Source organism: Lemur catta, chromosome 15 (assembly GCF_020740605.2).
Source record: "Lemur catta isolate mLemCat1 chromosome 15, mLemCat1.pri, whole genome shotgun sequence".
NCBI classification, from domain to species: domain Eukaryota; kingdom Metazoa; phylum Chordata; class Mammalia; order Primates; family Lemuridae; genus Lemur; species Lemur catta.
Window position 1 is genome coordinate 47,551,187 of NC_059142.1, and position 12,171 is coordinate 47,563,357.

Consider the following 12,171-nt stretch of genomic DNA (forward strand, 5'->3'; position numbering starts at 1 on the left):
ATTTATAGGTAGCATAACCTTTCATTTAGCACTTTATAGTTATGATATCAAAATTAATTTTTATGAGAAGAAGTTCAGTTTCATTTAGAAATGGACAATTAAAAAGTAAAAATTTATTTATTCCAAATTTCTGGTTTTCAAATGTTTGTGATAATATTAAGGGTCATGTTTCCTGAGCATTAAATCTGGCAAATGTTTACTGAGACCACCAGTTAGAAGTAGAAGCTGAAACGCATAAATAATGAAGAATCATCCTATATTTAGGAGCTTAAGAAAAAACTACGCTGAGAGAGAAAAATAAAAATTTCTCTTATCACCTAAGTGTTCATTTTTGCAAAAGTAGGATATAATTTTAATGCTTAGAACATGTTGCATGTTTAGGATGTTTTGTAATATGTGACATAGTTACCTTAACCCTTACCTGGGCCATTCCAACAGTGAAGGCAAAGGGGCTAAGAAGACACAAGGTCCATTCCAAAAATGCAGGAAGATGTCCGTACAACACTGTGAATCCCAGGATCCCCCAAAAGACAGTAAGGAGAAAGACAACCAAGCCGGTAAGGAAAGGTTTCTTTATCAACACGCTCATCAGGAAAGATAAAGTTATCTGAGAGAAGAGCAAAACTTCAGCTGGTATATAATTCACTGAGAACCATCAGTAGCACATAAAAAAGGAATTTTATGTTATAATAGTATATTTCATCAACTCCTCCCCCCCACATACTGTCTCATACAAATACTGCAAACAGAACAGATAACAAATGATTGGCAGGAGAGAGAGGGGGGCAATGAGAATGAGAAAGAGAGAGAGAGAGAGATTAAATTGATCAACTCACCAAAGATAGGCCATAGAGGAGAATGAGGGTAAAGACCACCACAAAACCAGTTAGGACGACAACTTGTGCAGATTTTACAATAAGAGCCATTAAAGTGGTCATAATAAGGATGAAGCCAGCATACATCAAACCCCAGGAAAGCCTAGCAGAGAAACAAAGCATCACTTCAGAGTGCTGTTACTTCATCACTTCATTCATTTATTCTTACTGAATAAATCCTTACTGAACAAACATTTATTATGTGTGTGATGCTCACCATTGATCAGGGTAAAGAAGATACAACAGCTAACAAATCTGAAAACCTCCATGCCCTGAAGCTCATATTTCACAGGGGAGGGTAGGTAGTAAACAAGTAAACAGGTAAAATGGATAGCTAATTGCAAATTTAAAAAAGCTAGGTAGTACAATGGGTGTAATTGGGAGAGGTTTCCAGGGAGAACTTTTCTGGGAAAACATCTATGATGATTTGTCAGTTCTAGATATTTTCTTTCAGTAAAGTAATTGTACGAACAACATGGACAAAAAAATTGATTATGAAGCCAGGGTGAGCAAACCTTTTTTCTAAGTAGCCCGATTGTAAATATTTTAGGCTTTACAGGCCATATGGTTTCTGTTGGAACCACTCGATGTTGCCTTTGTAGCACAAAAGCAGTCAGAAGTAACATGTAAATGACGTGTGGCTATGTTCCAACAAAAATGTGTTTTTAGACAATGAAATTTCAATTTTATATAAATTTTCATGTGCCACAAAATATCATCGTTCTTTTGATTTTTTTCCCCAAACATTTAAAAATGTAAAAAGCATTCCTAATTTGTAGATTGCATAAAAATAGTCCATAGTTTACCAAATGCTGATACAGATGATTAGATATAGATACAGATTTATATTAACACATAGATATAGGACATAGAATACAGATATATATAGATGGATAGACAGATATGAAGATATGTTCTTTCTTATTATCAGTGCCAAAGAAACCAGAAGAAAGTTCTTTTTTGTGAGTTTGTTTGTTTTTTTAATTTTTTTTTTTTTTTGAGACAGAGTCTCACTCTGTTGTCCAGGCTAGAGTGCCGTGGCATCAGCCTAGCTCATAGCAACCTCAAACTCCTGGGCTCAAGCAATCCTACTGCTTCAGCCTCCTGAGTAGCTGGGACTACAGGCATGCGCCACCATGCTCAGCTAATTTTTTCTGTATGTATTTTTAGTTGTCTAGCTAATTTCTTTCTATTTTTAGTAGAGATGGGGTCTTGCTCTTGCTCAAGCTGGTCTCGAACTCCTGAGCTCAAACGGTTCACCCGCCTCGGCCTCCCAGAGTGCTAGGATTACAGGCGTGAGCCACCGCACCCAGCCTGGAAGAAAGTTCTGTATAGGGGAAAGAGAATAAGTAAAGGGGAAAGAGAATAAGCTTTCCAGTCACATAGACCTGGATTCACATATTCACGTTTTCTCTGCCCCATTGTAACTATGTAATCCCGGGAGGTAGCTACTTAATCTTTTTAAACTTTAGTTTTCTCTACTGGAAAATAAGGGAATTAAATTAAATTATATATTTTATGGGTTAAATATGGCAACTGGTTTATAATGTGTCCATAGTAAACAGCTGCTTTCTTTTTTACTTAAAGTAGAATATGCTATCATATTTTGGGATGTCTTCTTTTTAACGTCATTAGTTGTGATGATTTACTTTTCATAATACACTTTTGTTCATCTGAAATTGTTCTTCTATATGCACTCTATAAACTTCTCTTTAATTTTCATTTAAATGCTGGACTGTAGTCATGAGATTTACCAGAATGCTGACTCTCGAAGTCCCATCATTGTCATCAATGACTTCATGTATTGTCTTTCTTGTGTAACATTAACTGATGCATAGTATATAAATGCAGAAAAAGAAATAATGCAAAAGAAAATGAAAAAATCAGTTGCAACTCCTCCTTGGGCAATAAAAGGTAATATCTTCATATTTATACCAGTAACTGACATCAGCTCTTCCATCACTGAATGATTTGTTGTGATCTAAAGAAAGATATCAATGAACAAATTGTTGTCATCAATCTAATTATCTCAGGCTTTTTTGCTAAATAATAAGGAATAGTGTACATTTAATCATTTCATGTGCATTATATATATTCTGGCACCTTGTAATTCCTGAAATGCTCCAGATTTTGTCTTGACTACTTTACCATCTTTACTGGACAAAATGCTACTTATGTTTTAAGACTAGATGGAATGCCACTTCAATTATTAATAGTAAATCTTCCCTGATATCACACATCAGAGTATCCTCCTACTTCATTGTTTGCCTAATACACCATTTAAAATTCCATGATAGAGCCAACCATAGTGGCATGTGCCCCCCAGCTACTCTGGAAGCTGAGCCAGGAGGATTGTTTTAGCCCAGGAGTTTGAGGCTGCAGTGAGCTATGATCATGCCACTGCAATCCAGATGGGTGATATAGTGAGTGCCTGATTCTAAAAAAAATTAAAAATAAAAATTCTGTGATACAACCTAAAATCCTATTATGACTATATATCCATATTTCTATCTCCCCCATTACCAGTATCCCTGTAGAAAAGTGACTGTGTTTTACTTATTTTTTGAGCCCCACTACTTAGGATGATGGTTTGAATATAGAAGTTGTTCAAAATATTGTGTCCTATTAATGAAGTGAATAAATGATAGAACAGGGCAATCCATTATATCCCTGATAACATGAAGGGGTTGGTGCCATCCTCTTGATAATGAATGAGTTCTCATTCTATTAGTTCATGCAAGAGCTAGCTGTTTAAAAAAGCATGGTACCCCTCCCTTCTCCCTCTCTTGCCTCCTTCCTCTGGCCATGTGATGCTATTTCCCTTCCCTTTGCACCTTGAGTGGAGGCTTCGTGAGGCCCTCACCTGGTGCAGATACCAGTGCCATGCTTCTTGACAGCCTGCAGAACCATGAGCCAAATAAATCTCTTTTGTTTATAAATCATCCAGCCTCAGGTATTCCTTTATAGCAATGCAACAGACTAACACAATCACCATTCACCAAAATTTAATTTGTAATGCAGTTAGGTTCCTTTAATACTCACTTCTATGATAGCAGCATTAATGGCAGCTTGAAAAGCTACAAAGCCTTTCTCCCAGAACATCGAAGCTTCACATGTGATTTTTTCATCCATTACTTGACAATGAGCTTTAGAAAAAGAACACAACCATTATTATGGGATAGGACAATCTTGGTTATAGGAAAAATCAAAATTTCAAATGTTTCAAAATGCACTCAAAGTCCATGATAATATAGTGGATGGTAAGTCTTCTCATTTGAAGTTAGTAGAGCACACCCCAGGAGAATCCAACAGAATTGCTTTATTAGTGTTTTTAGGACCAGCTGTCAGTGATTTTTCATTCAATATTATGATTCTTCTCATTATCAAAAAAAAATTTTTTTTTGAGCTTTGCTCTTCCTGTTGTTTGTGCCAAGAAAGCACTAAACTTTTTAAAAATGTTTGGAAATCATCGAGCAAGAGCATTTTGTTGAGGTTTTATTTTGGAGAAACATAGAAATAATAGTAAATATAATTTCTTAATAAAATGATGTAGTTAAGAATGTAAGTTGTATTTAATAAGTATGAATCTCTTTTATGTTCAGAAATTAAAAGTATATGTTTTGTACATTTATGCAGTTAATTTACTTCTGCTCTCACATATGACCCCTTGTGGCTACTGATATATTAATAATAGCAAAATATATGTGTGTGTGTGTGTGTGCGTGCGTGCGTGTGTGTGTGTGTGTGTGTGTGTGTGTGTGTTTTCTACTAGGAAAGTTACCTGAATGGTCTCTGTGTTCTTTCATCCTAGGGATTCTATATCCCCAATAAAACTTCAAATGATATGAGAAGGTATCAGTAAAGATGACTTTCACTACATCTACAGAAGAGTTTAAATCCAATTCATCCATGCCTTTTTCATCAGGCCATCCTGTGATTGTTCTTCCTGCCACATGAAAAAAAGAGAGTAGTTAATTAAAAAGATTTCAGTGTGGCTCAAAGACAGCATGCCATAGTCAATTATGTTGAAGGTATTTTATACTACATCTATGTCTTCCCTATAGGCAGTTCTGGGCTTGCGGGTTGGGATGAGCTGGGGGAAGCACAAATTTCTAACATTCTAGATAAAATTACAGGTGTTATATGGCAAACACTTTTATTGCAAATATATTCTGCTCTCCCAAATGAACTTTTTGATTAATAATTTAAAGCACAATGAATTTTTAATAATACCAATACCATTGCATCCATTTAAATTCATGTATAGAGAGACCCATTTAATGTTGAAATATATACTATAATACTAGTATATATTTCCATTTGACAGTAGTGTCAATGTGGCCAAATTTCCAAAAACAGCATAAAATTGTTACTTTTGGATAGTGTTTTCTTCGGAGGCTTTGTTTAGTCTAAAATATGTAATGTAAATGGCTGAATGTTATTGATCAAACCCAGGCCATTTAACCCATATAATTTCTCACAGTCTGGATTTTATTGAGTGCATACTACTGGTGCAATTCAGTGTGTTCCTTTGTCCTCTGTATTTCCTGCAATTCAACAGCTGGAAACTGTTTTCACCAGACTATAGGTGGTGGTGCTGTGTTGCTTAATTAGAGCCTTATAATTTCTAATTGCTTCTTTTTTTGAGATATTAGCAGCTGTTGATACACGGTGCCTAGGTCCATTAATTCAATGAGAGTTTTAAAATGGTGATGTTCTATCATTTAAAAAAAATTATTAGTAGAAAGCATTTATAAATAGTACTTTTCCATTATCTATTTGGTCATGCAATATTACGGTTCACATAGGATACATGCTGGTGTTTCCCCTTTATTTACAAATTTTCATAAGAACGCATTACTACAGGTTGAGTATCTATTATCCAAAATGTTTGAGATCAGAAGTGTTTCAGATTTTGGATTGTTTTGCATTTCAAAATATTTGCATATACATAATGAAATATCCTGGGGGCAGGACCCAAGTCTAAACACAAAATTCAGTTATGTTTCACATATGCTTTATACACATAGGCTGAAGGTAATTTTATACAATACTTTAAATAATTTTGTGCATGAAACAAAATTTTGACCGTGTTTTCACTGTGACCCATCATATGAGGTCAGGTGTGGAATATTTCACTTGTGCATCATGTTGACACTCAAAAAGTTTCAGATTTTGGAGCACTTTGGATTTCAGATTTTTGGATTAGGGATGCTCAATCTGTATCATCCTCTAAAAGTAAACAGTTAGTTACATTTTCCTTTTCATAACATTATAAAAGCATGGACATCAATATCTATTTGATGAGTTTCAAATCATTGCCCCCGTTGAAGCCCAATTTGTGCCAAGTTGGCTGTTGAGGGCTTTGGATATAACTTACCAGTTCTTGGTGGCTCCCTAGCTGTCTGGAACAACAATATAACTACTGAAAATGGTTTATTTTGCTGTTCTCAAATCAGCTGTCTCTGCTTTCCAGTGGTTACTTATTAACTGCTAAGGTGCTGCCCTCAGGACCACCAGATACCCCATTGCTTCCCTTTGTACTACTCTTCCCATCCCCAGAGAGAGGTACCACACTGATCTTGTGGCTTTTGGTGCTTCTTGCCCACCCACTTATATTTTGGAGTACAAGGAAACACTTTGTCACCTGGTTTGGTTGTAAATATTGCTCATGGTTTTTTTTTTTTGGTTTTTTTTTGAGACAGAGTCTCACTCTGTTGCCCGGGCTAGAGTGCCGTGGCATCAGCCTAGCTCACAGCAACCTCAAACTCCTGGACTCAAACAATCCTTCTGCCTCAGCCTCCTGAGTAGCTGGGACTACAGGCATGTGCCACCATGCCTGGCTAATTTTTTCTATATATATTTTTAGTTGTTCAGCTAATTTCTTTCTATTTTTAGTAGAGACGGGGTCTCGCTCTTGCTCAAGCTGGTCTCTCCTGAGCTCAAATGATTCACCCGCCTCGGCCTCTTAAAGTGCTAGGATTATAGGTGGGACCCATGGTGCCCGGCCTCATGGGTTTTTGATATTGTTGTCTAGTTTCTCTCTCAATTTTTATGTATTTGAAGAGATTTAAAAAACACACTGTCCAAAATTTCCAGAATCTTTTCACAACCGTACATTTAAATAACTCTGAACTATCTCATTTTGCTATGTACTAAAATGAAGATAACCCTTTTAACAGAATTTCCTAAATAGGACACTAGGGAACAGAGTAAGAAAACCTCCTTGAGACTGCAAAGGAGTATACATTAATGTTGTTAACAAACTCCAGAAACTTGAACATCTAACACAATTTATCAAGGAAATCTCAAAATGAATTTGTGTCTTTTGCAAATAAGAAATTACTGTGAACAGCCAGAGAACATACCTTTCATGAATGGGGCTGAAGCTACTATGTCCATTATCTCTTGGGTAGTGTTGGATACAGGTGCAAATGCAATAATATAATTAGAATCATTAAAATGATCTACACGTCCCAAATACATTGCAGGCATTTGAGAAGAGTCATTAACTTGATGTAAATTGAAGGACATTAAGTATGCAAATAGTACTAGAAGAAGTGAGAAAAGCCATTCCTGCACAGCAATGAGACAAAAATGAAGCAAATCGATAGGTGTTCTACCACAGATTAATCATATACAAACAACTTAAAACAATTATGCAGCTTGCATTTCATTTATTCTCTCTCCCAGTTTTTTGTTTTGTTTTTTTTTTTTTTGAGACAGAGTCTCACTCTGTTGCCCAGGCTAGAGTGAGTGCTGTGGCGTCAGCCTAGCTCACAGCACTCTCAGACTCCTGGGTTCAAGCAATCCTCCTGCCTCAGCCTCTCAACTAGCTGGGACTACAGGCATGTGCCACCATGCCCGGCTAATTTTTTCTATATATATTTTTAGTTGTCCATATAATTTCTTTCTATTTTTAGTAGAGACGGGGTCCACTCTTGCTCAGGCTGGTCTCGAACTCCTAAGCTCAAATGATCCACCCGCCTCAGCCTCCCAGAGTGCTAGGTTTACAGGCGTGAGCCAACATGCCCAGCCCTCTCCCAGTTTTTAAATGTCTTGATTTTCTTTTGTATTTTAATCTTCACCTTTTGAAATATTCACATTGTCTACCCAGACAGAACTATGCACATCAATTCCAACTGTAATCAGGAATCTAAGTTTACTATACTTTTATGCCAGTGATTGCTTCATGAATGGCCCAACAGTTTACAGTCATGTTAAAACTTCAATGACAACGATAATTAAATGGTAGGTGGCATGGAATAGGTAACTAGCTTCCATCAACAAGATCAAAGTCATACTTTTATCTTCTGCTTTCTGCACGTGGAAGAGGATAGTCCCAATATGTTGCTTATAAAAAGAATTTTAAAAGTCTTTGTCACTATAACCACAATCTGGAACTGGAAATGCAACACAATGCATTTGAAGCCCAGTGGGAAGCCCCCCACTTTATTATTTAGCTATAATTCTAAACACAAATCCTTTTAAAGGAGTTATATGTTATATTAATCATGTGATCCTCTTTCAGCTATATGTGTTGGTCTATGCCTATATCTGTCTATCTACATAGAAAACTAGACAGATATATTATTTATATAAAAAAGAATCAAAAGTTTGGAAGTAAAACATCTATATAGAATGAGATTTCAACTTTTATATTTATATTTATATAATCCTTGTTCCATGTAGGAATTTTTGTACACTTTATTCACTTCCAATCCGAGCATTCAATACGTATTTGTTGAATAAACACACACACACACACAACACTATTCATAAGATCTGAGGATAATATACCAACTTTTGAACTATGAGTATTTTATGAAAGATTTTAACTTACTTATATTTTTCTGAATTTACTGAATTTCCTACACAAAGCACATTGAATCATTCTAATGATCAGAAGAAATGTAATATTTTAATAGAAGTAAAAGTTCCAAATGCCATTTTATTTTCCTGTTTGTTTATATGCCCATTATTTCTTACAAATGGACATTGTCTGTATCCATAGTGCAACTGTGTAGAAGTGCTACAATTTGTCTTTTGATTGTTTTCTAAATTTTGGATTACTTTCTGACTTAACTCTGAAAATTAAACTCTGCCTCTTTGGCTTTGGCCCTGAACTTCTGCACATATGAAATTCAAATGAGCTCAGATGTTAAGAATTTTTATCTCTGGAGTATACAGATGTGGCTTTGTTTTTCAGGAAGTTTCTTAATATGAATTCTTTAAAAAATGCCTTCAGCAGGACATATAATAATGATATATATTTAATTTTACTTGAAAAAATAAATTTTATCTGAAAAGATAGCAAAGCCCAGAATTTGAAAAAATTCTAGCCTGCTAATTAGACTATACATATTTGAAACATAAAATAGTGAAGATGAAGAATTAGCGTTCCCTGCGAAAATACTTTTTCACCTTCTAAATATGAGAACACATAGATCCCAAACCATACCAACAAGGTCTCTCTTTTCATCCTCCATTTTTTAAGACAATTCTTGCAAAGAAGAGCCCACGTCTGCCGAACCACACTCATGTGTCTCTTGTTCATTTTGACCTGTTTCTTTTAAAAAGAGGACAGAAAGGAAGTAAATGTGAAGGTCTGAAGTAGAAAATATTGTGCAACCAAACCAAAAAGAAACATTATAACAGCTGTTTCCAGTTGACTGTCTAGAGAAGGAGGAAGCCAAAAGGCTAAAACAAACCATATGAAGAGATGTTCAGTCTTGAAAGAAATAAAAATCAAAACAATTAAGAGATGTCATTTTCCTCTCACTAGACTTGCAAAAATCAGAGGAGTTGATAGTGTCAAATGTTGTCTCCCCAACACTTGGCACTGTTAAACTGTCTAATGGGGAGAAAGGAGCTTTACGTACTGATGGTGGAGGTATAAACTTACCCCGTGATTTTGGTACTGATTTTAGTACTAATTAGTATTAATTTTAGTACTAATTCATTACTACCTAGCAATATCCTATCATCAATCACTTCTGCTCCTGGGTATTTATCCCAAGGAAATTTTCACCTGGCTTCACGAGGGTACCTGTGCAAGGATGTTCTTTATAATGTAGATTATTATGGTATGGTGTTATAAAATAAATTTTGATGGATACACTCCAAAGATTATTATGTAGGATTCAGCAGCAATGGATTGATACCCACCCATCCACATGAAGAGATCTTAAAAACATAGTGTTAATTCAAAAAAAAGAAAAAAGAAAGAAAGAAGGAAAAAGGAAAAGTTCAGAGTTATATCACAATATTAATTCACACTACATGCAATACACATTTTTCAAAAATATCAAGGAAGTAAAGAATCACCATCAAATATGATAAAATTTTTACGTTTGGCAGTAGGAAATAGGAATGGAGGTTGGGAGTAAAGCGGGAATTTGAAATAAAATAAATAACCAAAATAAGATAGGAGCTTTCTTTGAACCAAACATTTTGTGTGCCATGAACTCAAGTATAATTAACTCAAACTTTTATTGACCTTTTATAATTGAATCTCCCAAAAGTCCAAAGATAATCATCAAAAAAAAAAAAAAAAAAGAAAGAAAGAAAGAAAAGAAAAAAACAAACAATAAGTCCAAAAGCAGCAAAACCCAAAGCCAAGTAGATAGAAAACATCATGGGAATTTTAGAGAATTTCATATTGTTCAGTATAACTGGAACAAAGAGATTGGGGGTAGTTTGAATATAGGATAATGAAGAAAAAGCAATATTACCTAACATTTAATGATGATTTCCTATGGTCCAGGCAATTCTAAATGTTTTAGAAGAATTAATTAAACCCTCACAATAAACCTTTGGCATAGATCCTATTATTCTCCCCACTTTACAGATGAGGAAAATGAGGCACAGGGAGGCAAAATGACTCGCCAAACACAGCTAATGGTGGCAGAAGCAGGGCTTTAACTCTGGAGACCTCACTCTTAACCAGTGTGCCACGCTGTTGTAGAAAATTAGCCAGGGAATGTGTAGGACAATTCTCCATTCAGTGCAAGATCAGAGATCCTACCAGCATCTGGGCAGGCAATGAGGAGCTCTAGGAAGAATCCACTCAGGCTATTTATTCTCAGGCTTCAGTTTCTGCAGTCATTATCAGCAAGCCCAACATGCTGGAATGTAAGAAAAGATAGATTACACTGAAGACAAAGAGAAAATACAGAATTTTTAGAAAGAAAACATGATAATCAGGAGAAAAGATTTTAAATCTTGTATTTAATGACTATAAAACATTCAAGAAAGAAAATAGGTAAAATGAAAAGCAAATAATGACTTAAAATTCTCATTGAAGTCAGTAAATAACATAAAATCTTCCAATAATATAGAGAAAAATTTTGTAGTCCTCTCAAATTTTCAAAGAAAATTAAAACACTTTTGAAAATAATGAGAAATAAAAATATATGAAATGGACAAAAAATGATCCAAAGTATTTAGTAAAGAGATATCTATAAAGAAGAAAACACAATTGCAAGAAAAATACATTGTAGAAAATGCATTGAAGAAAATACATTGTAAAAAGTACAACGGAAATTAATCTTTCAGACTGGCAGGAAGTTATATTTGTTTCCCAAAAAGGCTATCCAAGTATCAAATACAATGACCAAAAAAGGATATTTTGAAATTTGAAGATAAAAGAAAAAGTCTCTATGAATCATGTTGGGAGGGGTAGCATTCAGGAGGAAGGAAACTTGTTTACAAAGGAACAAAAATCAGCTGATAGCTTCAGGGTGGAAGTGAAAAAAGTGTGATTTGCTCAATTTCCTCTGTATAAATCTATCAAAATGGACCAAAAAAATAAGAAATATCCATTTGTAATAAAATTAGAAAATGTTTTAACCCTGAACCACAGACTCACCTCCCCACCACACACAAAAATGTCAGCCAAATTATTAAAATTTGCCTCAAATTAAGGAAAACTGTAATAGTGGATTCCTTGCAGTTTTTTTTTCTTTGCAGTTGTATCAATTTCTATCCCATGTATTTTCACATGCTGTTGTTAAAGAATGTTATGTCTTCTTGGAGAATTTATCCCTTTATCCTTAGGTGATGCCTCTCCTTATCCCTGACTTTCTTTGCTTTAATGAACTGGTAGTTCACCAGTGAATGGGTTCACTGGGAAATTCTATTAAACAGTTAAGGAAGAAATTATACCAATGCTCTACAATCTCTTTCAGATAATAGAAGCACAAGAAACAAGGAAATAAAATCCTGAATTTTTTATTCCTGTATATTTCAATGCTTCATCCTTCATCCCCTCGGAGAATTACAAAAGCCTACTTTA

The 12,171-nt window shown here is 34.9% G+C and overlaps 1 protein-coding gene across 1 annotated transcript in view; it reads right to left on the reverse strand.

The window, feature by feature from the left end:
• The window catches only part of ABCA9 (ATP binding cassette subfamily A member 9), a 59,421-nt gene that overhangs the window by 43,831 nt on the left and 3,419 nt on the right, over positions 1-12,171 (reverse strand). The window contains exons 2-9 of the mRNA XM_045569519.1: positions 10,903-11,002; positions 9,337-9,444; positions 7,244-7,451; positions 4,657-4,821; positions 3,918-4,021; positions 2,630-2,856; positions 837-978; positions 422-607 (exon numbers count right to left, since the gene is read on the reverse strand). Coding sequence (XP_045425475.1) covers positions 422-607; positions 837-978; positions 2,630-2,856; positions 3,918-4,021; positions 4,657-4,821; positions 7,244-7,451; positions 9,337-9,444; positions 10,903-10,908 — 1,146 coding nt within the window. The 5' untranslated portion in view covers positions 10,909-11,002. The remainder of the gene's footprint in view (positions 1-421; positions 608-836; positions 979-2,629; positions 2,857-3,917; positions 4,022-4,656; positions 4,822-7,243; positions 7,452-9,336; positions 9,445-10,902; positions 11,003-12,171) is intronic.